At 41.4% G+C, this 27,299-nt stretch overlaps 1 protein-coding gene across 4 annotated transcripts in view; it reads right to left on the bottom strand.

The window, feature by feature from the left end:
* zeb2b (zinc finger E-box binding homeobox 2b) overlaps positions 1-27,299 on the bottom strand; it is a 133,659-nt gene that overhangs the window by 23,916 nt on the left and 82,444 nt on the right. For 3 of the 4 annotated variants that reach the window (XM_041201707.1, XM_041201709.1, XM_041201708.1), the window contains 2 exons: positions 20,142-20,399; positions 4,130-4,201 (listed from right to left, as the gene is read on the bottom strand). In XM_041201707.1, coding sequence (XP_041057641.1) covers positions 4,130-4,201; positions 20,142-20,399 — 330 coding nt within the window. The remainder of the gene's footprint in view (positions 1-4,129; positions 4,202-20,141; positions 20,400-27,299) is intronic. The other variant, XM_041201710.1, reaches the window with a different exon arrangement.

Genomic DNA, 27,299 nt, shown 5'->3' with positions numbered 1-27,299 from the left:
AATAGAGGAGAGAGTAGGCTCCAAGGTTTCTGGACTCTGAATTGGAAGATTTGGTGAAGGAGGTGGAAAGGAGGAGAGATGTTTTGAATCTGCCAGGGCAGGAGGCCTTCCAGATACATGGGTCAAAAGGGAGTAGGACCAGTTAGCTATGAAGGTCAATGCCAGGAGTCAAGCCTGAAGACCTGGAAGCTATGCCACAAGAAATTTAATGACCTCACATGAGTGGTCAAGGACTGTGAATGCATCTTCAAATGTCATATCTTACCAAATGCATCAGAAGTCTCAGCCACTGCCCACATGATCCCCATCACTCACCTACCAACAATCCCTATCAATCAGGCCTCATAGCCAACATTCATATGCTTCACCTCATTCTCAGACCCTTGTCACTGCTGCAAGACTCACACCTATATCTCACGTGTTGCAAACACTGCCAGCTTTTCAAACACAAGTCACATCAACCAAACAGATTGCATGACACTCAGTGAAACATTTTCCTCTCTCTCGCAGAACAATGGTGGAGGCAGGAGGAGCTAACCGGGGGGTGGGGTGGGGGGGGTGGGGGGGTGTGTCGGTATATCCTAACACCATGGAGATAATGCTGAGCATTATTTGGACGCCCCTTCCTCTTCTTCCTCCTCCTTCTCCTCATGCTGCTGCCCCTAAGCTGCTTGCTACATATGGTGGTAAGGGCTGTCCCTTCATGATGGCAATGCTGTATGCTGCAACATGTAGCAGACCATCATGAATCTTGACAGCCGCTCTGCCAAGTATTGCAGGGCTTCTCCAGAGCAATCCAGGCAGTGAAAGTATTGCTTCAGCACATCAATGTTCTGCTCTACCACATTTCATGTGGCAGCATGACTTTCATTGTAGGCAAGCTGTGCAGATGTGTAAGGGTTGTGCACCAGACTCATAAGCTGTAATGTCAATGGATAGCCTTTGCCACCCAGTTGCCACCCTCTGGTTTGTTGTGGCTTAAATACAGCTGGCACAACATACTGCCACAGAATGAAGGCATCATGACTGCTGCCAGGATATCAGGCATTGACTTGCATGACTCATTGCCTATGTTCATGCACCAGCTGGATGTTGAAGGACTGGAATTCATTTAGTTTCTGGCATAAGGCATAGTTGACATGTGACGCCCACAAAGCAACATGTGTGTAGTCAGTGGCACCCTGCACTCTGGTAAGTCCTGCAATCCTAGCAAAGCCATGCGTTCACTCTACCTATTTGTCTTTGGCAAGAGATGTTAGCTCTCTTTGAATACAAATCCTCAGTGAGTTCCTTCACTCAAATGTGAATGGCAAACTGCAAGATATTGCAAATATCTCCAGCTCCAGCCTGGAAGGTTGCATGAAGTTCATCGCCACGGTAACCTTCCACTGGCAAAGTCGTCCTTGTCCTCCTTGAGGTTGCAGTTGTGGCTGCAGTAGATAACAGATTTCAGTAGAGATCTCCTTACTGAAGTGCACTACACCTCACTGAAATTCAGATTGGAGAATTGCTCCCAAAACACCATGGCTGGGTACGGTCTCCTGCTGAGGGACTTTCATCTCCTTCTTCATCCAGCAGCATGTCTTGCTCTGCTTGGCCTCTGTTCATTCTCCGTGTCATGTTGTATTCAAAATGGATTGCCTATTCGTGCAGCCATGTTTGGGAGCAAATGGTTTGTGCAGAAGCCTTGAAATTGACAAAAAGTCCTTCAGCACATGCTTATAGACTTTCGCAACTTGAAAGGGCTATAGAAAGCAACAAACAGTTGTAGGATAATAGCAATGGCCAAAAGGAATTAATTAGCACCTAACCTGTAAGGACCTAGCCTGATGATCACTTTAAATAGTGCTGGTAGGGGGTTCTTCCAACTGCATGTGTGCTAATGCCGCATCAATATGGCTCTTGCATGGTTCACCCCAGGAGTGTGCGTGCACACCGCAAACAGTATCTTGGAGTCAAAAAATGGGCATTCATAAACCAAGTTTCTTACTCAGTATGTTAGGACAAGAAGAACAACATTCCTTCATGGTGAATTCCTGATTTATCAAGGGGAGTTGCCAAGTTGAAGCTTGGTGCTTTCCCACTGAGTTACCCAAAGCTCTTCCTTTTTTCTCAGTGGCCAACTCAAGAATAGCACTGACAGATTGATTATCTGCTATTCCTGTACATATAATGCAGAAAAAAGGCCAGCTGTGGATCTCATGGATATTCTGTTAGGGTGAGGTGGGTGGTGGGAGTGGTCAATGCCAAATGTTGGAGTGGGTACTAGGATTGGTGGTCTGATTGTGAGGACTATGGAGCTGGGTACAGCACTCCTGTTCTCCTGGCTTGACAGGAAAGTTGTTGGGATTACTGAAGGATCTCGAGTACATCAGGCCCTCGATAACATATTTTATAGAGGGGGACTTTCAACTGGCGTTAGGCCACAAACTGACATACTCAAGCAGCTTCAATATCTTTTAGGCGACAGAAAAATGAATTTAGCAGTGGGCACAAAGCCTACATAGACTGGTTGCAGATCCCACTAAATTGGGATGCCATGCACCAATGCTACGCTAAAAAACGGGCACAATACATCCCAGTCTCTACTCCATAATGTAGGTCAACACTTCATTAGCACTGAGAGACTGCTGCGCTGTTACTACTTATTTTCCAAGGCCAGTATGGTCACTAAACATAAACACTGACAGTCCTTGAGTCATGATCTAGTCAAGACCTAGGAGATAGAACACATTTATTTATTCCTACCCAAGTGTACTTATCTATGATAAAATGGAATGCCAGATCTAAATCTAATCACCCTTGCTTACAAATTCATACCAATGGACTGCACACCCAAAACTACCAGAAGGCTAAGAAGGATTGTTGAAATGGTGGCACCGTGCCCAATAAAGAATAGATGATGGGCCACAAATACACAGGCCGGCAGAGAATTATAAAAATAAAACTGCCAACCATTTGTTAGTCTAAGGGGGTACAATAATATAAGGAATATTTGTGAAATGCATTTCCAATATGAATTTAAACAAGTACTGAACAAAGGAGTAGTCTCATATTTTACATTGTTTTCCATATTTATAATTTCCAAACTATCATTAGAACTATGCAGTTTGTCCTGTTAAAGAATAGAAGTTATGGGAGTTGAAAAAATTTTCTACTGGCAAAATGTTGCAGCTTATCGTCCTTTGTTAGGTGGAGAGGCTGCCCTTTCTTTGAAGATTTGAGGAAATGCAGAAACACACCTGCTAACTGGGGGTTTAGGAGTGGAAAGAGACCTAAAATATGTATTTAAATTTATCTTTATTTTTGATGCACTTGCAAAATCAGAAACAGCTTAGCTTGTTGCTTCTGTTTATTTCAAAACCTGTGACCAGTTTTCACGAGATTAGCAAAATATGTCATAGTGCAACCAGCTACTGGTAAAGTTCCCATCTGAAGTTAAATTTAGACCAAAACGTATGTCTCTGTGGTTCAGTGTTGCAACTTTGATTTGCATTCTGGAAAACACCTTGATGAGCTGAAAAAAAGTATTCAACCTACTAACCTAGAGAAAGAAGCTCTTCTGCAGACACCTGCACAAGAGTTGTGAGCTTTCAATATTGCTGTGCCATGGCTTTGACGAAAGCTCTTTATCAGGTGGGAAAAATGCTCGGAATGCCCACGAACACATGGCTGCAGGAATGAGGTCAGCCCCCACTTAGAATCAGTTGTTGGATTTACCCGGAATAGCTCTGAACAGCTTCGATCAGAATTAAAGGGACCCAGCTCCATAACTGTCCACTGTTTAATTTATTGGTGGTTACATAAAATTAAGCAAATTTAGACTGCAAAAACTTAAGGCACACAAACATTAGTGCATCTGTGGCTTTCAAGCCACACACAAAGAACTGAACCTATTTGCTTGGTTAAGGTTGGAGCAGGATTAGAGGGAGAAAACTGGTTGGAAAGCACAAGAATACTTAAACTTTAGGCCATTGTGAAGCCTATCAAAGCCCACAGTTTCACTGGTAGCAGAGTTTCATGCCGCAAAGCTAAAACAGGAAAGAGAATTTTACTTCACACTGCGTTTTTTATAATAAAACAGCATACTTGTGCAGAGGGCATGAGACATAGCTAATGTTGTACTCACCTGTACCATTACCTCTACTAGGCTGAAGTGTGGCTTCAGGCCCCATAGTGTCATACTCCTCCTTCATTTCTTCTGTAGAGAAAAGGGACATGAGAAGAGACTGAGTATTTATGAGCTTTAATTGTGCTGTGGTAACCTGCGTAGCACAGGCACAGCAACCCCTGGTAAAATAAGGTATTCTCTTAACCACAGGAATGATTGCTGTAAACTCTTGCCTACAATGTCTTTGTCTTGGCCTTTTCGATGAATTCAGTCACCCTAGGCCAGAGCAGTACTTATTTACCTTCAACATTACAGCTAGCAGTGAAAAAGAGTGAAGAAACTAAAAATTGCGAAGTGTCAAGCACTCGAAGGTAAGAGAGGAATAAGTTGAAAAAAGACTTCAATAAATAATCAAACCCAGCAATGTTAACTAATCTGAAAAACACTGAATTAAAGGTGTTTCTGAGAAGAAACCAATGGAGATATAACTATTTTGCTGTACTGTTGCTCATCTCATGTGACTCATGTGTGTCATGAGCATCGTAAGTTTTCCACCTGAGGGCACTTGAACCAGCTGAGGGAAAAAAAGACATACACTATTTTTTGCATAATACCAGTAATGCTCAAGATTTCTGCTTCACTTACTTCCTCAGTGTCATTTTTAGGTAAAGGGTGAGAGAAATTGTAATGCCCTGCACTATCTGTTTGCTGTGTTAACATTCTTAAATATGAACAATGTTTACAGATTGCTTTCTTGAGCTCTGTTTTGTTGTTGCAGTTGCATAGACTGTGTGGCACCTTTAGTTAAAACCGCTACAATCATGGCCTTGTAAACAAATCAGACTCAAAACAGAAAACTCAAACTGTGTAAAAGAGGCAGAATCCCTCTGGTTGGTCCCTGAAGGGCAGGTTTGAAAGAAAAAACAGCACAAACATACTCTTCTCTTTTGCATACCCCCATAATTAAGTTCAAAATAATCAATGTAAATAATACGACAGACATAGATGACAGATTTCAAGAAGCCCGATCGTTTAGCATTGCTGCATGTTCTCACCACACAGACTACAAGAGAGCAATGATTTTTTTGTATTTTTCCCTCAACTGCCATGCGTTGTCGCTGTGATGTTCAAACAGCATAATCCAAAAAGGGAAATTGTTCTTTTCTCAACAGTTAAGAGAGCAATGAACCTAATACATTTTAAAATAATCATAGTGTTTTATTATCTACCAAGCATTGAAGAAATTTCATGGAAATGCTTGGTTTTGGACAAGAAGGGTTGAATAAGCAAAAGGAGCAGACATGCAGGTGATTTATTTGAGCGTCTGTCAGTGATAATGATGTCATGTTTTCCAGCACACTGTGTCCACCCATAGTGGGATAAAAGAATGTCAAGGACAATTCAAAACACAAAACTTTTATTGTGCTGTAACCGGAAGGAACAGTAAGAACTCGAGCAGGTCAACTATGCTCTTCAGCTGAGAACCTATTTCCTGCTAACAAAGTATTGTAACACAGGAGAGAGAGAGAAAAAGGGAGGCAGTGGATCTGAAAGCGAGTGCAACCTGAGCTAGTGCTAGGGCAAAAGATTTTTTTGAGTGGTGCAGGAATGAAAATCACTGAGAGCTTGGCAGCATTTGTTTATAATTGAAGCAAGTTTTGTGTATGTGCATACGTGTGTGTGTGTTTGTGTGTGTGGGGTGGGGGGGGGGTACAGTTGGGAGGAACAGGAAGTGTTGTAAATAGCTCAGGTAAAATTATGTAATCAAGAACAGCATCTATGTTGCAGGAAAGTAGAATGGTAAATATGCCAGAACAACATGTGTTGTTACCATGATGCACCTAAAGGCCAGGCCAAGCTCAGAGTTGTGCTTGTGCATGGGAGAGAATTAATATTGAGCATTCAGTGTTTTGGGGTCCTCACACAGTCTTCAACCAGTCAGCCTGACAATTTTTTTAATCCCGACAATTTAATACTTTGAAAGGAACATTCTAGGATCAAGCACAATAGTAGCCTTACCTCCAGGTATTTGGGGATAAAATGATTCCTAAGTCAAAAAAAATTTTCCAATGGAGCATGTGGCAGCTGCTTATTATCAGTTTCATAGTGTTTTTGCAAGTAGGCACAGAAATATAACATTTGGTGAACTTACCACGATTTCTAATGGAATAATATGATTTCAAAACTACATTTTAGAAATAAATTTTATATTAACAAAGCAAGTGTTTTGGGAATGTAACATTCCGTATGAGAATACAAAGGTAACAGCAACAACACCTTGCCTTTATACAGCACCTTTAAGGTAGGAAAACTTCCAAAATGCTTCACAGGAGCATAGTCAGAAAAAAATGACATTGAGCCAAAGGAGGAGACATTAGGCCAATGTGGTCAAATGTTTCATTAAAGAGGTAACTATGAAGGAGGGTCAAAAACAGGAGAGAGAGTTGGATCGGTGGAAAGATTTAATTAAGAAGGGAATTCAGAGTTTAGGGTCTAGTTGGCTAAAGTCATGACCATCATGGGGGGATGAAGGGAATAGGTGAAGCACAAGTGGCCAGAGTTGGAGGAATGGTTTTAGGATGCGATTTGCATCTTCATGGACTTAAAGGAAAATGAAAGGAGTTTGGAGCTTGGGCAGTACTTTGTAAGGACAAAAACATAAAAACAAAAAAACTGCGGATGCTGGAAATCCAAAACAAAAACAGAATTACCTGGAAAAACTCAGCAGGTCTGGCAGCATCGGCGGAGAAGAAAAGAGTTGACGTTTCGAGTCCTCATGACCCTTCGACAGAATTCTGTCGAAGGGTCATGAGGACTCGAAACGTCAACTCTTTTCTTCTCCGCCGATGCTGCCAGACCTGCTGAGTTTTTCCAGGTAATTCTGTTTTTGCTTTGTAAGGACAGGTGGGTGAAGGATGGGTTTTTGAGGAGTGGGGGTGATGATGGCAGGTTTGAAAGAAAGGGGACAGTAGCTAATGGCTGGGATTTTCCAGTCCTCTGGGATCCGTCACAGGTGGGACGGAAAGTTCGGAGAGGCAGCCAAACATCCATTGACTTTGGGCCGGAGTTCACAGATCCACCAAACCATTTACAATATCAGCTAATATGGGAGGTAGAAAACATAGTGGGGTGGTCAGAAGCTTAGATGGTATAGGGTCAGGAGAGCAGGAGCTGGGTATCATGGACAAGATGTGTTTGGAGAGGGCATAAGGAGAGACTGGAGGTGCTCGAGAAGGATGTACATTCAGGTATGGGGCCGGGTGAAGATTCACTTGGTGGGCAAGGAGAAGGAAGGGATGCGACAGAGGCATCTGAATTGATGGTCTCAATTTTGTTGACAAAGTCATCCATCATCTCCTTGTATAGGTTGTTGAAGGTGAATAAGGCACTTGGAAGTTCTTCTTCTTAGTCATTTAAAGATGACTTTCCTCAATAAACAGTTGTGCTATTTTGTTTATTCTGTCTGAAGTGATTAAAACTAAATGTTTGAATATTTCCAGAAGAATGAATAGTTTAATGGTGGACAAAACCAAATGCATATTTTACATTGGATTTAGAGAGGTAATAGAACAGTTGGCTGCTGATGTGTGAGCAAGTGGCAAGCTCAAAATAAATGTATTAGCTTTGCAAAGGCTGGCAGATGGGAAAACATGATAAAAAAAATGAATTTTACCGACCATGGGCGATTATGAATCTGGCACGTTTACTTTAAAGTTGATGGTGGCTACACAAGACCAATATCAGGAGCTGGCAATATTAGCACCTCAATATTTTACTTTTTTATTCTTTCATAGGATGTGGGCATTTTTTGCCCATCCCTAATTGCCTTTGAACTGAGTGGCTTGTTAGGCTACTTCAGAGGGCAGCTTTCCAATTCAGATTTTATTAATTGAATTCAAATTGCACCAGCTGCCATGGCGGGATTTGAACCCATGTCCACAGAGCATTAACCTGTAACATTACCACTATGTCACCGTCTCACCCTAAATTTAACATGTTGTTAGGTGAGATGAAGAAAGGTGGGAGGAGGCTCGTTGGAGCATAAAGACCTGCATAGATTTGTTGGGTTGAATGGCTTGTTGCTGTGCTTTAAATCCTATGTAATTCTGAGTAAAAGCAACTTCATTTGATGAATCCCACTGAATCATAGTTAAAGATGCTTTAATATTCAGCTTTCATATCTCAGGTTGCTCGAGAGCAATCTATGTGTACCAACTACCTGTGCATGTTCTGAAAAGCACCAATAAACTGAAAGGTCACAGAACTCTAGAACTGGTCCCAGCCATCATTTGTTTTTAAATTATTCATTGGATGTGGGTGGTGCTGGCTAGGCCAATATTTATTGCCCATCCCTAATTGCCCAGAAGCATTTAAGAGTCAGCCACATTGCCATAAACCAGGTAAGGACAGCAACAGGTTTCCTTCCCTAAAAGTCATTAGTGAACTAATGGTTTTTTTTTAAGACAATTGGTAATGGCTTTGTGGTCATCATCAGAGCATCTGCAGTTTTTTGTTTTTATCTTTTAATTCCAGATGTTTATTGAATTCACATTTCACTATCTGCTATGGTGAGATTCAAACCTGGGTCCCCAGGGCATTACCATGGGTTTCTGGAATACTAGCCCAGTGACAATACCACTATTCCACCACCTTCCCCTATATTCCCCCTAGGAATATTAGTGAATCTCGAACACATGGATCTGGATTTTTATCATTTTATCAACTGCACATATTTTGGTTGTGCAGGGAAATGGACTGTACAAATGGATGTATCTAGAACTTACATCTAAACCACTGATACACATGTGAATTTTTACTTCTGTTCAGCATGCGGTACATGTAGCAAGCAGATAGCACTGATTTTCAGCTCATGGTTCTCCATACATTGTTACCCCTATGTCCCTACTGATGCATTGCTCCCAAAGGCTTGGGTGATGAACAACTCACTTGCTCATTTGAGATACATTCTTTCAGCTAAAGAGTGGGTTTAACTTATTCTTAGATTGATCTAGAGTACAAAATTCTGTAAGTTTACACCAGTAATCAACAGGTTGTGCCAATTGTTGACCTAAACAAGCCATAAATCTCAAAGATGGAAACCAATTTCCATTCCAAGTTGTATTTTAATGGAATGGTTCACAGTCATCCTGTACCAATGCTGAGGGTTCTCCATTGTTTTAGATATTACGAATAGTCACTAATCTATTAGTTATTTGCATTTCAAGGATGCCATTGACTTAGGGAAAGGGTTAACACACAAATAATGAAGCAGGCTAGCGAATTTCTAATGCCTGACCATTTCTTCAGAATGTAGCCTTGACAGCTTTGCAGTGGGCGTCATGCATGTTCTCTTGGGCGACCTTTCACTAGCCCATTGTATTTATTAGCGATCTGGATTATTGCCCGGCCTTAGTGAGGCTGCTATAATGCTGCCATGCCTTCACTTGTGTAGGCGCAGCCTGTGTATAGATTGTCTACACATACTGCTCTGTTCCACGAGAGCCTTTAGCATCAATTGTAACAGTGACAAACTGTGGTAATTTTTAAACTTCTTAGCGTTTTTCATCACAATTTAGAGAAATAGAAAAGCTAAATAATATAACCTCAAATGCACCAAGGGACTGAATTGGTACTTTTGAAGGTTAACACTGACAAAGAGTAGTCCACACAGTACACTGCTACCAAGTTGTGTGCACTTACCATCTCTCCATCCTGTTCCCCACAATATAATGTACATTTTTAAAAGTTATTTTCCAATTGACTAAAGTGCTCTGGGCTGAAGAAGGAAAAAGTTAGGTTGGTTCCATCCTTGATGATGGACTCGAGTCCCTACTGGTGCTGCCTATGTGAGTACAGCAGAAGAACAAACTACTGCAGTTGGGCTGCAACATCTACCACAGTCTGGTAACCTGTTTATGCACATGTGAACAATGGCCTCTTGCATGACATATCAGAGGGCAACAGCCACTCACGGAACCCAACAGCTGTAAGAAGAGAGGGGAGAAAAATAAAACAAGGAATCTTCCTGTTATGGAGGACCTGGGGAAAATAATTAATGCCCTTGGAAGACATTTCTATCTTCCTCACCTCCCTGGATGGAAGTTGTTATGCAATAACATTCTGACAAGTTAAAACATCTGGTGAGATTCCTTTCAGCAGCTTCAACAGAATGAAATTATTTAAAAAATTATTACAAGACTCTCTGGCAGTTAAAAATATATTAAACAAATCTTCATCCCACCTCAACCGTCTATAATATACTATCCACAGTACAATAAGTTTTTTTATTTGCCAGTGGTAGGGGAGAAGTGTATAGTAATGGGCATTATTGGGGCCACAAAGTCTGCTAATAATTGGCAATTACATATTTTATGGCTAATGTATTTTTGAGGTACTATTATTCAATACTTGTATTGAAACAGTGTTTTATTATGTTTCTTTACCCTTTTGCCCATACTGTGCACAAAGAGATGCTGTTTTTGAGCAGCACTCGCAACAGCTTGGACAATGATTTTCTGACTGGACAGTGCTGTGTACATATACGGTGTGGAAGACAGCTCAGAGGCAGTGGAAAAACTCAATTCTGATACCAGAGCTGACATATTAACATCGTTCTCCCGTCCTTGAGTGCCCCCTCACAATTGCCTTCCCTTTCCCGGTCACACCCCTCCCAAATGCATCTCCTTTCCTTTTAACAACATATCTGAGGGCAACACTGAGATGCAGTGGCTTGATATTCAAAGCCTCTAGCCAGAGAGCTGCCTGATGATGCAGAGCAGATATCCAAGGCCAGGATTTTACGGCTTCTCCTGCCTGGCAGGATATTGCGATCCCACTGAACTGAATGGAAATTTAAATGGCTTGCCACATCCGCTGGTGGTGGGGGAGTAACACGCCACTTACCATGCTGATTTAAATGAGGCCTGACACCCAATATTGGATGGACCTCCAGCTTAACTGTTCAGGTGCAGGGATCGAAATTCTAGGTCTATGTGTTTCCCAACCTTGACTGCTGTGATGTTTTGACAGTAATATTCTTGATTTACCTAATTCTTTAAATCCCTTCTTGATAATTTGAATTAATGTGTACCACCATCTCATCGGACCAACTAAGTGTAGCGGATTGCAAACATAACAGCCAACAATATTTTAATATCACTTTGTCAAAAATGTAGTACTTTTGTTTGTTCAGGCTTGGCTTGGTGATTGTTCCTTTAATTTGAATCACAACATATATGCCATTGAAAGACCACTGCAGTGAGAAATACTGTTACAATCAAATTCAATACAGTTGCAAGACCAGATCAAACTCATCTTTAAACTGTAAACTGAACCAAGCCACTTTTAGACAAGCATTTGTTTGGTTAAAACAGCAAATTATATTTAAAATCAAATGCCAGTTTAAAAAAATCGAAACAAGCTATGATAACTAGTGAAAGGGTAGTACTGAGAAAAGTCAAGCTGATTAGAATCTTCACAGGAAAAGGTAAAATAGATTAGCCAGGGAAGGTTACAGGAAAGAAAAAGACTACATATATAAGGGTTACCCATAAAAGAACAACATTGTATTAGATTGCAACTCCTTTATTGCTTTTTCCACTTAAGGAGTTAGATAATACTTCCATCTGTAAATACATAATTGTATTATATCAGTTAGCTTATTTGCTTGTTCACTTGATATTTTACAGTATCACAGTATCTTTACAGTGCAGAAGGAGGCCATTCAGCCCATTGAGTCTGCATGGCTCTCTGAAAGAGCATTCCACCTAGTCCGATGTTATGTTCTACTTTTTTAAAGACTTGAGAGAGATCCTGTGGAGTTAGTACAAATTCCAGTCCAGGAATCAGCAGCTAGGATTTTCTATTTGTTATCCCACATTTGTTACTCTTACCTTGCTCTCACGGCTGGATAGACAGTCATAAGCATGGGGAGTTGGGACTCACTCATGAGAGTGATTTAACATATGACAACTGAAGTCATCTCGAGTGAGAATATTAGAAAGGACCCAAAGATTTAACAGCCACCTTGGAGAGATAAAAAGACTCAAACTGCCTCCAGCTTTAGGTCAGTGAAATGTAGAAAGGGAGCTTTTCCACGGGGCATTAACACAACGAGAGATTCAGATATGGACATGAACTGAGAGATTTAGCAACATAATCTGAATTCTTCTCAAAGTGCTACTGCCTGAAAACACTCCCACAAAGTTAAAAGGATATTCTGTATAAAAGCAAGATTTGCATTTATAAAGCACTTTCCACAACCTCTGGACATCTTAAAGCGCTTTACAGCCAATGAAGTACTTTTGAAGTGTAGGCACTGCTCTAATGTGGGGAACACAGCATATACTATGCATATATAGTACATATGAAACTTCTAATCACTTCACAATAGTAGCAAAGCGAATGATATGTTTTTTGCAGCAAGCAACCAAGCTTGCACCATACGTCTCAAAGTATAGCACATAATTCATACTGCAAGAAAAGAGACTAGGGTTGCATTATATATATATATATATTTATATATATATAAATATTATAAAATATATAAGTTTAATGACACTAGGAATCATTATTTTAATTGGACATGTGAAAGGGATTCAATATAAAAGATTAATTTAAAAATGTTAGTGCCTTCTGTAGGAGTTGCATTTCCTTTAGCAATCATCTTCTGCCCTAATTAAACATATTTATCTTTCCACTACACTCAGTTATTTCTTTATTACATTTTAACTTTACTGTTAACAGTTAAAAATCTTTCAAGCAATAATGAATGTAATTGTGAATCATCTTTACTGAAGCGGTGAAATTTTAAAACAAAATGTTGACATATCTTTGAGCGTAAAAATTAAATCTGTATGTGAATGTGAATTATTAAATTCACAACACCTAGCACATAATCCACAGGTTTAAATTTGCAACATCAAATATTGTGATAGGTTTTGTGTTGATGTGTTACCCTCCTACCAGTGCCAACTCTATATAGCAACGCCCTACAGCATAGTCTTAAATATAAAGCTGATTTTCCATGATTTTAATGTAGTTGTATTGGAAATATTACTATGGTGTAGTCCCCCGGGCTAGGAAGAGTAAATATTAGCCAAAGCTCTCGCTCCTGATCACTGTGTCGTGACTACTGCCAGTGATGTGTACAGGTGTGGATGTTGGTTGGGCAAGAATGTAAAGTTTGACTGAACCAAGGTGGGCAGATGGAGTTAAGGTACAGATCAGCCATGATCTAACTGAACAGCAGAGTGGACTCAAAGAGCTGAATGGCCTACTCTTGTTCTCACGTTCTTGGGCTTTCCAGGTTAAATGTGAGACTGATCTTATCCTAAATACATTAAGGGCAGGATTTTTAGGTCGGCGTGCAGGCACGATCGGTGGATCCGGGAGTGGCTGGGGAACGGACCACCGATTGCGATTGGCCCCTGTCTGTGATTTAAGGCTGGCTGGCTAATTAGTGGCCAGCCAGTGTGAAGCACACACTGAGATGCTCAGCGCTGCTGCGGTGGGGGGCAGGGAGGAAGGCGGGCGCTGACGTAAGTGCAGGTGCAGGTGAGCACTGAATGAAAGCTCCCTGAAAGCAGAGAGCTGCCTCAGGGAGCTGAAGACTTTAAAACCAATAAATAACGTCCTTAAAATACAGAAAAAAGTGTGCACGCATCACAATCGGTCACCTGAACATATACATGCTAAAAATGCTGTCCATGCATTTTTTTAATTTAATAACAGAAACCTCATCCCACTCTTGAATGAGGTTTCATGAAAAATGCAAAGTCCGCATGGGCAATTTGCCCGTCTGCCAACCGTAAGTTTGGACAGACCATGAAAAATCGAAGACAACTACAACTTTAATTGCACTAACTGGCCTCTTAATTGTCGGCGGGTGCGCTTCTGACTTTTGGGCGTGCCTGCCACCCAAAATATCGCGCGAGCACAGGATGAAGTTGAGACGCTTGCCCGACATCATCTCACCCGATTTTGTATCCGATTGTGTCGGGCACGCGCCCACGCGCTGACCTAAAAATTCTGCCCTAAGACTTATTCCTTGCTCTCTGAGCATGGAGGCTCACCTGCCAAGAACGTCTGTCCAGATTTCTGTACACATTTCTGTGCACCATTTCCCACCCATCTGCCAGAAGCTCAAAGGAACAGAATGTTCCTTTTGGAAGTTAACATTTCCTAGATACTAATACAGCTACTAATATGTCATACACCCAAACACTATTGTCTGGTGATGCACATGAAGAAAGGCATGCAACCTGGATGGGCAGAAGCCTTTTAGCAAATGACACTGGTTATTTCAAAAATGGACAAGATATCTGACTGTGCCCAGTAAGACTTGGCGAAGGCAGAAGTAGTCTGCTTGTATTTCTTCTGGTAGCCACTTAAGGAACAGTACAATATGGTGGGCTGCCTTAATCATGGATCCATCTGGCCTGAGTTGCATTTCCCATCCCTCCTTCATGAGGATGCATGTGCTATCATGCCTTGCCAGTCACTGTTTTTTTTAAAGAGGTTTTGAAATATCTCAAAGGACACCTGCTCCCTATTTTCAGGTAGTCATAGATGCAACTCCCATTTGATAGTTTGCTTTACACTTAATGACTTGCTGCTTCAAATGGATGTGGTTATATTCTTCTGGAGATCTCATCAATAAGCTGCAATTACATGTGCAAGCTAATGAACATTCTTCAAATAGTGACGCAAAATCAAACACTGCACAGTTTATAACCCTGGTTTAGAATTTTATGGTGGAATTTTATACTGGTGGGGCTTTATGGTCCCGCCGAAGTCAATGGACTTTTGAACGGTTTGCTGCATTTTACAGCCCTGCCCCCCACTGCGACAGGGCCATAGAATTCTGCCCCTAAAACGTTTTGCAATCCTCATTGCCTACTGTGATGACACAGCTAAGTCATCAAAGTTATAATTTCTCTTGGCGTGAATTAAAAGTTTCATTTACCTCTGCTTTCGTGAAAGTGGTCATTCCTGCTCAAGTCCATTCCAAGAGATTGGAAGCTAGTCATCAAGCATGAGCCTTTGTGTCGACAGGCTGTTTAACCGTGCAGTCATCACTTGATGGTCATGAGTGAGAGGAGAAACATTTTGACCTTTGGGTGATTGACTAATGAAGCAGTAGAGTGGCTCAGGCCTCATCAACATTGTCTCAGGGAGCTGTACACTTCTGAAGGCTGCCCACTGCAACTTGCTGGGAAGCCAGTTGACAGCTGATTCTAATGTTGAGCTGGGCCACAGACAGGTAAGACTGAGGAAGAGGTGCATGGTGGGGGACAGCACAGGCTGGCGGTAGCCCATGGTATTCTTAAACTCACAACTAGATCAAAAATGATGTGAGCCACATTTTGAAATTATTGCTGGGCCAAATGGGTGTGCACTGTCTATTTGAACCTCAAAATTCCAATTGGGGACCAAAGTGCATTTCAAGGGCCTATCACTACAGACAGGCAGGTGCTTGAGACACCCATCAGAAGGCCCCCTCCAATATTGTGGCTGTCAGAGTGCACCTACACCTCTCCTCCTTAGGTACCATGCCCTGAGAGGGCATTGGCAACCATGTTTATGTTGATCCATGGTTATTCTTGGCAGGGTACTGCAGTGGTTTGCCGTTGCCTTCTGCAGATGGCTGACCAGGAATCTCTCAGGCTTTTACCACCTGCAATTGGTGTAGATTGGTAGGATTTACAAGTTGATACTTAACCTGTTTGACTGCATTATGAACACACTTTCCTTGGTCATCAAGTCCTAGAATGGGACTTGAACCCAGAGCTTCTGACTCAGAGATAGGGACGCTACCTACTGTGCAACAAAATTGGGACCACTTTTTCCTAAAGAGTAGCAATCAGAAGCTGGAATCTATGCTGACCTTTTGCCTGCTTAGCCAGGAGCATTATGGCCAATTAAAATGGTCCTGGTTGATTAAATCTGGAACTTTCCTTGTCAATTTTTTTTTCAATTCTTATTGAATGTTTCTGTATTGACATTGATAGTTGTTCATTATAAAACAGGATCAGAATCAGAATTATCTAAAGTCTCACAGCAGCAAATAGTGTACATACATATATATACATTATATATATATAATATGTGTATAGATATACCATTGAATGGTGACAGTTCAACAATGGTCACAAACCTAAGGGGTTCAGATAGGACAAGAATCACAGCACTGGTACTGTCAGTGTACTCAAACACAAAAATAAAATACTGTGGATGCTGGAAATCTGAAATAAAAACAGAAAATGCTGGAAATACTCAGCAGATTGAAGAGAGAAACAGAGTTAATGTTTCAAGTCAAAGACTTTTCATCAGAACTTGGAAAAGTTAGAAATGCAATGGGTTTTAAGCAAGTGAAAGGGGGGGAGGGCAGAAAAAAGAACAAAAGGAAAGGTCTGTGATAAGGCGGAAGGCAGAAGGAGAGATTTAATGACAAAAAAGTTGGGGGTGCAGGGCCAAAGGGAGTGGTAATGGGAAGTGAAGGAACAAAAATGTGTCTAGAGGAGGTGTCAGTGTCAGAATGATAAATAGCTGTCATCTCAAAGCAAAAACAAGAGAAAGACGAGAGTAAAACCAAAACCTGCAAATAAAAAGGAAACAAAATGGGGGCAAGATTACGGTCTGAAATTGTTGAACTCAGTGTGAGTCCAGAAGGCTGGAAAGTGCCTAATCGAAAGATTAGGTGCTGTTCCTCAAACTTACTTTGAGATTCATTGGAACACTGCAGGAGGCCGAGGGCAGAAAGGTCAGTATGAGAGCCAGGTGGAGCACCTTGTACTCACCCTGGCTAGGTCCCCAAGTGCTGTGTCAGAAACAGTAGACCAGCCAAACATACTTGCGAGCTCCTACAAATTAATACAAATCACAATCAACCTCCGGGCAAGTAATGCAATCATGGGATTGACAACGCATAGCTATGACAATCACCATGATTTATGTACAGTATATTAAAAGTTTTGAGTGTTTGTGTTATGCTTATTCCTGGAGTCAGGATTTTCAATGTCACATCACATGTTATGCCTGGGTATAACAGTTTAAGCTGCACGGTTTGTATGCCTACCATTACAATTAACCATTATTCTCCCAAACGCATGCCCACAGGGTGATTTGTTTCATGTTCTCTCTCCAATGCCCAGCCTGAAGCTCTGGCCAGTTCTCTCAGTCAACCCAGCATTGCAAAACTCACCTGCAGTCCTAGCCAAATGTTTGTCCCAATCTGGAGACCCCCAACCCAGAATCTACTGGTCTAAAGCCTTCTACTTCCCATCATTCTGTCTCCCTGAAGTGGAAGAAGTGAAAAGGGAGAGAGATAGAAGCAGAAAGAGAAAGAAAGTGAGCAGAACTAGTGAGAGTGAGCAAGAGATAGAGCAGAAATAGAGAGAAAGAAAGCGGGAGATGCAACAACAGAAGGTGACAATGGTGAGATTGTGGAATTCACTGCCACATGGAGTGATTGAAGCAAGCAGCATTGACAGACTAAAGGGAAGGCTTGATGCATACGTGAGGTTAAGGTTTGAGGGTAAGGCAAGATGAGGTTATTGAAGTGGGAGGAGGCTCGTGTGGAATATAAACATCAGCATTGACCTACATGACCGACTGGACTATTTCTGTGCTGTAGACTCCATGTAATTCTATATGAGCAAAAGTCTCTTCTGATGAACCACAAAGTAGTACCACTGGAGATCTATTAGTTTTAGCATTAAAGATATCAGCTCATTCAACAATAATTGAATTTTTGAAATTTCTTGTAGTTGAATTATATTTTTCATTGGAAGATATGACTACAGCCTGGTCGATGAGGTGCTTGCTAATTGCTATTTCATTCCACACCCAATGGTACGCATGGGGCTGAATTTTATCGGGTTTCGTGGCCCCTAGCCCGCCCCCAGTTAAAAGGCCAGGGCAAGCCACCCAGCAGAAAGGCTGCTCTGCAGATTGGCTGTTAATAGACTAGAGGCGGGATTCCTGCCTGTCAGGGACAGGAAGTCTGACCTCAGAGAGCTTCTGGCCAATCAGAAGCCTGTAGCTCTCCAGCACTAGCAGTGCCACCAAAGGCCGTGGCCACTGCCAGTACTGCACTCGTGGCTTGAGGTGACATTTCGCTCTGGATCAGGGCTTTGTAAGTGTTTGGGGTCTCGCCAAACCCTGGTGAGTGGGGTGGGGGGTTGGTGGGGGGGGGGGGGGGGGGGGGGGGGGGGGGGGGGCAGAGTTTGAGATGTCATGGGGGCGGGGGGCGGCGGTGGTGGGGCAGAAGAGCCTGGAGGGAGTAACAGCTTGTGGGGTCCTCCCATGGGTCAAGGGGACCCATTAAGGAGAGACTCTCGCCTGCTACCAGCACGTACAGGGAAATCTGCCAGGCTGGCTGCTTGGGGTGGACCTCTCCTACAGTCAGTTAAATCCTGACAGCGGTGGGATGAGGCCCTCATATAGATATTATGGCCCACTTAATGGCCTCAATTGGCCCACTGGGGGATGGAGCGCCTAGCATCACCCCCACCACTGATGAAATTGCAGTGGCGACAGGGGAAGGGTGGTAGGCAGCAGCCAAACCATCCATTGGATTTTACATGCGCCCCCCGGCCATCAAACCCACTGGCTGGGGGGGCATAAAATCCAGCTCATTATATCCTCTTGTATTTTAGACTAAGGACTCCCTAGCAACTTTGTATCCACAAACGCAGTCTTAGGCAATGTCTTCTCCTCAAAAGGTCTCAGATCATATCCCTTAAAAAAAATCCAAAAATAGTTTTGTTTTTAAAAAATTATTTTACCACTTAATGCTGATAATACCAGCTGGAGCTCTGGAGGAGTTGTGGAATCAGAGTGTTTAAGGAAACACAATTAACAGATAGTTGTTAACAAAGGGTGCTTTAATGTACATGTCAGCTGTGTTCATTCTCACTGATTCTGCTCTTGCACTAGGGCTCAGCAATTCCTCCAGACTGACTCCCCTGCTGATGTCATCTGTAATCTCCATTCCAACAAAAAAATCAAAAATTAACAGAAATAAAGACAAGTCATTCAACTTAATGATTATTCTTTGCAACTGTTTGATCTGTAAAAGGCAGCTTCCTTGACTCTTAAGAGCCTGGTTTTGTTTTCTTATACTTGTATGCTTGTTTTTTATACTGTATATGGCAAAACGCATGAAGGACTGTCATTAGAATACTTTGATGAGGCACTGCAGTCTGGAATGATCCATTCAGCAAACAAATAGACCAATAAGTAGAGTGGATTTAAAGTAAATGTTGGGAGAATGGCATTATCCTGCATTTTATTTTCAACTGCTCTTTGACATAAATTGGAATCAATAGTATGGCATTATGTGAATACAGAAAATGTGAAGCAGATGCGCACCAGCCAATAACTTGAAAATAAAATTTTAGCCATTTAATAAATAAAAATAAATGTTTTTTTAACATTTGCTTTTAAAGTATGTTCAGCTCAAAGTCACAGTTGGAATTGTAATTTGTTTGAAATTTTCTTTAAGCATGCCGTAATGGAGGTAGCGCTGACCTCCATTCTGCACCTCTAATGTGCAGATCTTCAATTGACAGGAATTAGTGGTAAAGAGTTTTTAATGTCACCTCACAGCAACCAGAACCCAGTGTTAAACTTTAACCTTTAAACAAGTAATGTTCCTTTGCTTTAATTAAACAACAATAACTGCATCTGCACTACTCCCCAATGTTATTCTTTAATTAAACTCAACACATCAGGTAGGTACAAGATTCATAAAACTGACAGCAGAGCTCTTTTACGAGTTTGACCTCTGGATTGAAGAACTACATTGACTTTTGAAGGGTGCTACCAAATTACATATTTAACAATGGTTGAATCATCACGTAATGCGTAACATTTAGAACATAAAACATCTGTAGCACATTCCTCTGCCTAACCAGCATGTTGAGTCAAATGAATTAGAATGAAGAATTTGGCATTACGGACAACCTCATATATTTTAATATTTCCAGAGTGAAGATCCAATAAGCAGTCCAGAAGCCAGACTTACCAGTACCGTCTATTGAGACTGGTAGTGTCTCCCTGCTGTGCCAGGTGTGTTCTGTGCCGCAGTCCCTCTTCTCACCTTCCTCGTCCTCCCTTGGCAACAGTACTTGGTTTCCATGTGGGGAAGAATCGTGGTTGGGCATAGTCACTGGACTGGAATCTCTGTCCAGGGCATTAATAATACTGTCATCTTCTGCAATGTGAAGCTTGTCTTCGTCATCTGTTTCTGAACCCGTATCCACTACATTCTCATAATTCAAAACTGAAAGAGAGAAAAAGAATCAGAAGATCATAGAGTTACAAAAATGTAGATGAAACCATTGCTTTTATGAAGGTCAAGTGACCAAAAAGCTCTTCCGTTCCTGTGCTTTCTCAAACCTGGGCCCATCTCCTTTTCCATATGAATTCCTCCAACCCAGACCTAGCACCTGTGTCCCACTTCCCAAATTTTTGAAAGCATTGACAAAACATGCCGAACAAGCTTAAAAACATGCTTCAAATGTCAGAACAGCTCAAGAACCAAAATAAACCAGTTTATTTTGCCACACAGACCTGATGCACTTGCACCAGCATTCCTTAAAATAGACAGTTTATAAATAAGGTCTTTGAACTGAATTGAAGGTGGCTGCTTCTGCATTAGCTTGCCTTCCCAGTCATTCACTGTGCATGGTAGTACATAAATTGTCCACTTTACCACTAGACAAGAAAGATTAGAGCAATAAACACAGGGACATTAGTTTAGCTAGAGCAACATACCATCAGTTACACACATACAGACACAACACTGACAAAAACTGGTTAAACCCGCTCACAGGAAACACACACACACATACACACAGGCAGGGCAGAATTTAATGTAGGTGACGGAGGTCTCGCCTGCTGGGTAGAGAGCTGGTGAGAGATCCGTGTTGCCTCTTTTCAGGAAGGCTTACCACATTAAGTGACAATTAACTCAGCAGCGGTGGGCATTCCCTGGGATCAAGGATCCTGGGAGTGGAAATCTCGCCCACCAAGAGCTGCCAGCCAATCAGAGGCTGGCAGCTTTTCATTGTTCAGCAGTACCACCAGGGAGGTGGTGACTGCTGCCAGTAATGCACACATCCAAGGCCCAGGATCGCTGAGTGGACCAGGCCACAAGTGATTGATGGCAGGAGGGGGATAATGGTTTGGGGTCATGAGGGACAGGGATCGGCAGCAATGTCAGGGGTGTGGCACTCAGTGGGTTACATCCACCCCTCCAGCCTTCCCAATGTTGGGTTCCTCGAGGAGCACTGAGTGTCTTTGAAAGAAGCTCCCTCCCCTTCCCCACCTCACCCCACAGGACAACTCCGATAGGGTTTGCCTTTTCGGCTTCCCACAAGATATTTTCCCCACCTGCCATTGGGTGAATGCTGCAGCCGCAGGATGAGGCCCTTAATTGCCCACTTAAGGGCCCCAACAGGCATTGGTGCAGGAAGGCTGTCCATGGGCCTTCCTGTCAGGGACAATCAGGGGAAAGGAAAGTTGGCATCTACCCGCAACCCCCCTGCCTGATTAGATGCTCTCCCATTACCAAAAACACCGCAGGGAAGGGCATTAAATTCCGCGCGCACACACACACACACATGGAAGGAAGAGAAACATCTCCAACTAAATCTCAAAGTTTTCAGGTTCATTTTGATTTCTATGCTCTTAATAAAGAAATCCTTAGGTTTTATCAACTGAACTATCTCAAGTGGCTCTTGCCAGCTATCAGGTTATACAGGAGTGGCAGGAACAGAATTCCGCTTGTATCAGGTTTAGAATCCTCCTCTCATGAATTTGTGAAACATTGAAATCATTTCTATTTACAACTCTTGCTTTCCAGGCCTTCATATCTGCTTCTTTTCCTGCTTCTGGAAGGTTTGCTGTTTATTATTTTGTTAAGGAGAGTAACAAAAATAGTTTTAAAAATATATATATGTATAGCTGGGACAAAAAATTACACTGTGCATATCTACTCATAATATGATCTTTGTATAATCCGCGGGCCTGCACTTGCCTTCCCAACAACTGCACAACAGGTGCAAATTAAAATGAAAACGACAGTGAAGTTGGGCAAACAGAAATGCTGACCTGGTTTGAATACCAATTGACGGGCGAAACAAAACCTTTTCAAAGAGGTGTGACCACAAGGGTTTAGGCAAGTTCAGGCTGGGTAATGCCCTTTGAAAATAAATGATTTTTTTTTTAAAAGGGAATATTCGTCTTCACTCTAGCTGTGTGGTCCAGATATACCTTGGCACAATTGACTGTGCCCTTCCTTTGCAACGGTAGTTTAACCATTTCTTAGCAACGTGCCGAAGATTCTTTATTGCACAAGGGTTCAAGGCTTCACTGGATATATTTGTCTCGGGCTACAACAAAAGGTCTGAGTCCTGGGAAGCTATCAACCCACCCCCTAAAAACTGGTCTCTGGGTGCAAGAGAAATAAAGAGAGGTCTTGAAGGAGTGAATAAAATTATCTAAGGCTGGACAAGCATTAAAAGGCTTTTTATTCCATAAAAACATGCCTTTTAAGGTCTTTTGCTTGTCCACAGCATTCTCTCTGAATAACACGTGAAGGTTCCCGATGCAGTGTGATTCAAATATTTTAGAGAAAAGAGGATAAATGATTAATCACTAGCTACTGCACTCACAAATATCAGCACAAGCTAAACAAGCAATGAAGTCATGTCTCAGTGTAGGGGCAGCAGCAGAACATATATCACCCTCAAAGGGCAACAATACTTTCCCAACCTGCAAGACCTGGACGACAGTAAATATTGTTCACTTCATAAATACCAATCTCAATCCTGACAAGAATCTCTCCTCTGAGCAATAAGCTCAAACCCCAGCACCAGTGACTGGCTCAGAGACCTCACTAAGACTGTGGGAAAGATATAACAATAGTGCTTCATTGAACATTAGCATTTTATTGCACTGATAAACTCAGCACCCCTACTCAGGCAAGTACAAATGATACTGAAATTATCCTCCTTTGTTTTTAACAAAGCAGAAAGCAGATTGGCAGTGTATTCACTCCTGATATATGTTACCTGAAGGCTATTTATTTAATAACTTATGCAAACCTCCAGAATTGTAATTAAAGCAGTTTACAAAAATGGGAAATGGTCTGCCTAGAAACCTTGAAAACAAAATCAGTTTCCCTTAATTGACAGGAATATGTGCATTTCAGCTAAAATAACTATAAATAAGTATTGGACCTTTTTTTTCCATTTCAAAATGAACAGAAATGTTAATCCTCCTTTTTATTTCACTCTGGTTAAAGCAAAACCAAGCTGGCCTTCCGCAGTCACTATTGTGACTTTGTTAAAAGTATTGTCTACATCTGATCTAAAATGAGCCATTTCTCACATGTGGCTCCTCTAGATTTACCCAAGGGCCACCACAGAGGCTTTAGTCATCAAGCTGTAAGTTGGCACCAGCACAGGGTATTACTTCAACCTACAAAGAAGTGGGTGCCTGAAGAATTCTTCAGAGTTATTTTGTAAACACTCATATGAGAGAAAGGGAGAGAGAGAGAAAGAGATGTCCAGTTGCTGGTTAAGAATAAACAATGGCCCCATATTAGTCTCTGGACAATGTGAAACGGCTGCCAAGTGAATAGCTGTGATGGATGCCAATAAAAATGCAGAAATTTCAAAGGGATCCATGGAGGGGTTTCTGTCATGGTCACCTTGTCTTGTGGTCATTTTAGTTAAGTCCAAAAGGTACTGGGTTTACAGTAATCTAACTGGCTTTCCTCTATACTCAAAGAAAAAGCTCAGTTAAAATGTTTCAATAAAAAACTAAACTTACGTAATTCTTGTTCGTGTAGAAATGTTTTAATGCATTTACTAATGTGTAGACATAGTTTTAACAGTAATGCCCCGCAAAAACAGATTTCTGAATGGAATGTTTGACTGAAGGAGAGGGTAGTGAGTCCGGCAATTCAAATATTTTTTGTTTTACCTGCCACATTGTTTATGGTGAAAATATTAATGCTGATATTCTGATGGTGTAGATCATAGCACTACACCAGAAGTGGACATTCCAGGAAAATTAAAATAAATATACTAACAGGACTGCAGGCTCCGATGGGATAAAACCCATATCAACTTTACTTTAAAATTAAAGGAATAAAATCGCAAGTTAAAAAAATTGCCACGCACGCAGATAGGATTGTGCACTCTGATTCTCCTCTGGTAAAAGAATCAGAAAATATAATTTGAGTTTACATCATGCTACAAGTCATGCTGAAATATAAATAAATAATGCCATAAGTATGATTTTGACCCAGCATGCACCAATGTCCCATCAAGACAATATTAACACAGGCCATCATTTTATTATGTCATTTTAAGCCACAATACAGATGCTCTCATATGTGCAGAAAAATGTTTGCCTAAACTACTCCTTCCGCCCTTCTCACTGACGTACGATTTATATGAAATAAAACAAAGTAAATATATTTTTGAAGGTTACGTGTGCTTTTGTCCTGTATTTGTTTTTCTCTTTCCAAACCATACAGTCTGATAAGATAAAATGTTTCAATGGGAACAGACTTACTGTGCACTTTAAGGCTGCAGTGTTCCTGAAACATTTTTCTCAACTATAGAAATTCAAGTTCAGCCAGCCTACATGAACTAAATGACTTTAGTGAGATTGTCCAAAAAACAATTATCTGGCTGCTTTTGCAGAAGGTTGGCTTGATAAAGAAGCCAGCGCCACCTCAAAATGGCTTTATTCCATGCAGATAAAAGGGTTTCATAGCTACCTCTTTAAAGAGGTAATTTTTGGGCAAGGTGATGAAAATTAAGGGTTATAAGGGCAATTTGCCTTCATAACACTGTTGTTTAATAAACTGTTTTTCATTTGTTTGTAAATGTGCAAAACATGTTCAATGCAACATTGCATCACCAGCAATTGATATCATCATTATCGTAGAAATGACACACGACTCTTCTCCCTTTGCAAACAAAAAGAGATTTGGCAAACAGTTTTTCTCTTTATTTCATTCAGTGCTCACATGCCTTGTATGGACATTATACACCCACTTACTGCTTTGGTGAAAACGTCCAGAATGTCAGATCTGAAGCCCTCCTTATCTCAGTACTACACAGAACTACATGGAATGTACAGAACAGAAACACGCTGTAAAGCCCAACTCATGGTGTTTATGCTCCATATGAGCCTCCTCCCACCTGCCTTCATCTAACCAGATCTGTAAATCCTTCTACTACTTCCTCCCAAGTACTGGTACAATTGTGACAAGGCATAGTGAACTCAAAAGGGCAACTTTAAATGCTTATTTAATTCTTTTCCCACCCCTTCATCAAAATGTGGGGCAAAATCAGATGAATGGATATTTCACATTTGCACCCCACTCCCCTCACCTCCACACCCCTTCCCATATAAACACATGCTTTAGAATGTGCTAGGCACAATCATCAATAAAATATACCTTATTATCAGCTTCCCTACTGTTTTCTCTGACTTGTTTGATCAGGTACAAATTTGGGGGCTGAGGGGAAAGGTATGATAGCTCTTAAGTACCTTTAGGTTTTGAGCCTGGGAGGATGTTAGAATGTAGGTGTATGATAAATGCAATTTTTGGGAGTCGGTCAGCAAATTGCATTTGGACATTTCAAAGGAATTGTTTGTGGGCCAAGTACACTTAAGCTTGCATTCCTTTCTGCTAACTTATTCATCAAAGAGGGTTAAAATTCAGCCTACATTACATTGGTTAGTTTCTCCCCCAGTCGCAGCCCCCAACATTTTCTCAAAGAGTGTTGTCTGTCTTTATGTCTGGGATTTTCCAGCCCCGTCTTGGTAGTATCTGCCATGGGAGATTCGGCGGCCCAGCCAAAAGCTCATTGAATTTTTGCAGGGCCGGACAATCCCGCCCGATATCTCTGGCCAGGCATTTGGACTGTTGATCCTGACTGGCACCACAGAAGTCCATCATCAGATAATGGAAGAGCTGACTGAGTGAGGTAAGTCACTCCTTTATCTTCCCCCATTCCCCAAGATGAAATGCTCCAATATGACCTGTTGATCCATCTAACAGCTCAGCTCAGATCTCCCAATGAAGCTAAGAGAATGTGAATGACAGACAGCGCAGGGCAGGCCTAGTTGATGTTAGGTACTTATGCATCTCTGCTATTGTGCTGCTGCAGTACCTATATAACAATAATGCACCTTGCCAAAATACTTTGTACAACTTACTAATCTTGTGCAATGCAGACAACAATTTTGATAAAATGCACAACCTTCAAAATGGCCCAGGGCTTTCGAATTATGATGGTGCCCAAATGACACCCCTGCTGCACCACAAGGTGAGTACATTCAACAAGCAATATAATGACGTTCACGCTCAGCAAAGACGTCATTGTGCCAAACTGTTTCCTGACTTGTGATCAAGCAAATTAGATGGCATGGGGGCATCAAGTGTGAAGATAACACGTTAATTGCAGGCTTGTAAATAGAGCTGGCAGCTGATTCAATTGTCTTCAACTGAATGGAGTTTAAATAAATTTAACAAGGGTCAAATGCTGAGGAAGAAAAGTAAAAATTGAATGTTGTAAAGGTCTGATCTACTTCAAAGTGTTAAACCTCCTGGCTTTTTAAAGATCATCATCTTTATAGTGAGCCCAGGCAGCAATTCTTCCCCCAGAAAACCCAGCAACTTTAAATTATGATAAAAGCATTTCCTAAATATATTCTTTCTTTACTAAATACTGAAAGAAGAGATTGAAGTTTTTACATCAAAGGCTATCACACTTTTTTTCTTAAGTATTCCTATTCTCTAGTGTAGCTCTCAGTTGCCTTCACTTGCACTCAGCACCATGCTTTATGCTCCCAAAGGGAACAGTACCTGAACCTTTGGATCATCTACATTTCAAGACCTCAAGTCAATCCTGGGTTTAACGTTGATTAATGTGCATGCAAATTGCAGCAGGCAGCATTGGAACGAAAGATCATTTTTTTTAGTGTATCAGTAGTAAAATCACTTAAAGCTGACCAGCAAAACTCTCCAAAAAGCCTTTTCAATAAATTATCAATCAAGCCCAGAATACTAATAATGATTTATAGTTCAGCCAGCTCTTCAGAGCTCTTTTGTTTCCACTAAGGCATAAACATTACATCCAAGAGCAACAGT

The sequence above is a fragment of the Carcharodon carcharias genome, chromosome 12 (genome assembly GCF_017639515.1).
Source record: "Carcharodon carcharias isolate sCarCar2 chromosome 12, sCarCar2.pri, whole genome shotgun sequence".
NCBI classification, from domain to species: domain Eukaryota; kingdom Metazoa; phylum Chordata; class Chondrichthyes; order Lamniformes; family Lamnidae; genus Carcharodon; species Carcharodon carcharias.
Note: the sequence above shows the minus strand (reverse complement) of the source record. Positions and strands in the feature narration are given on the sequence as shown.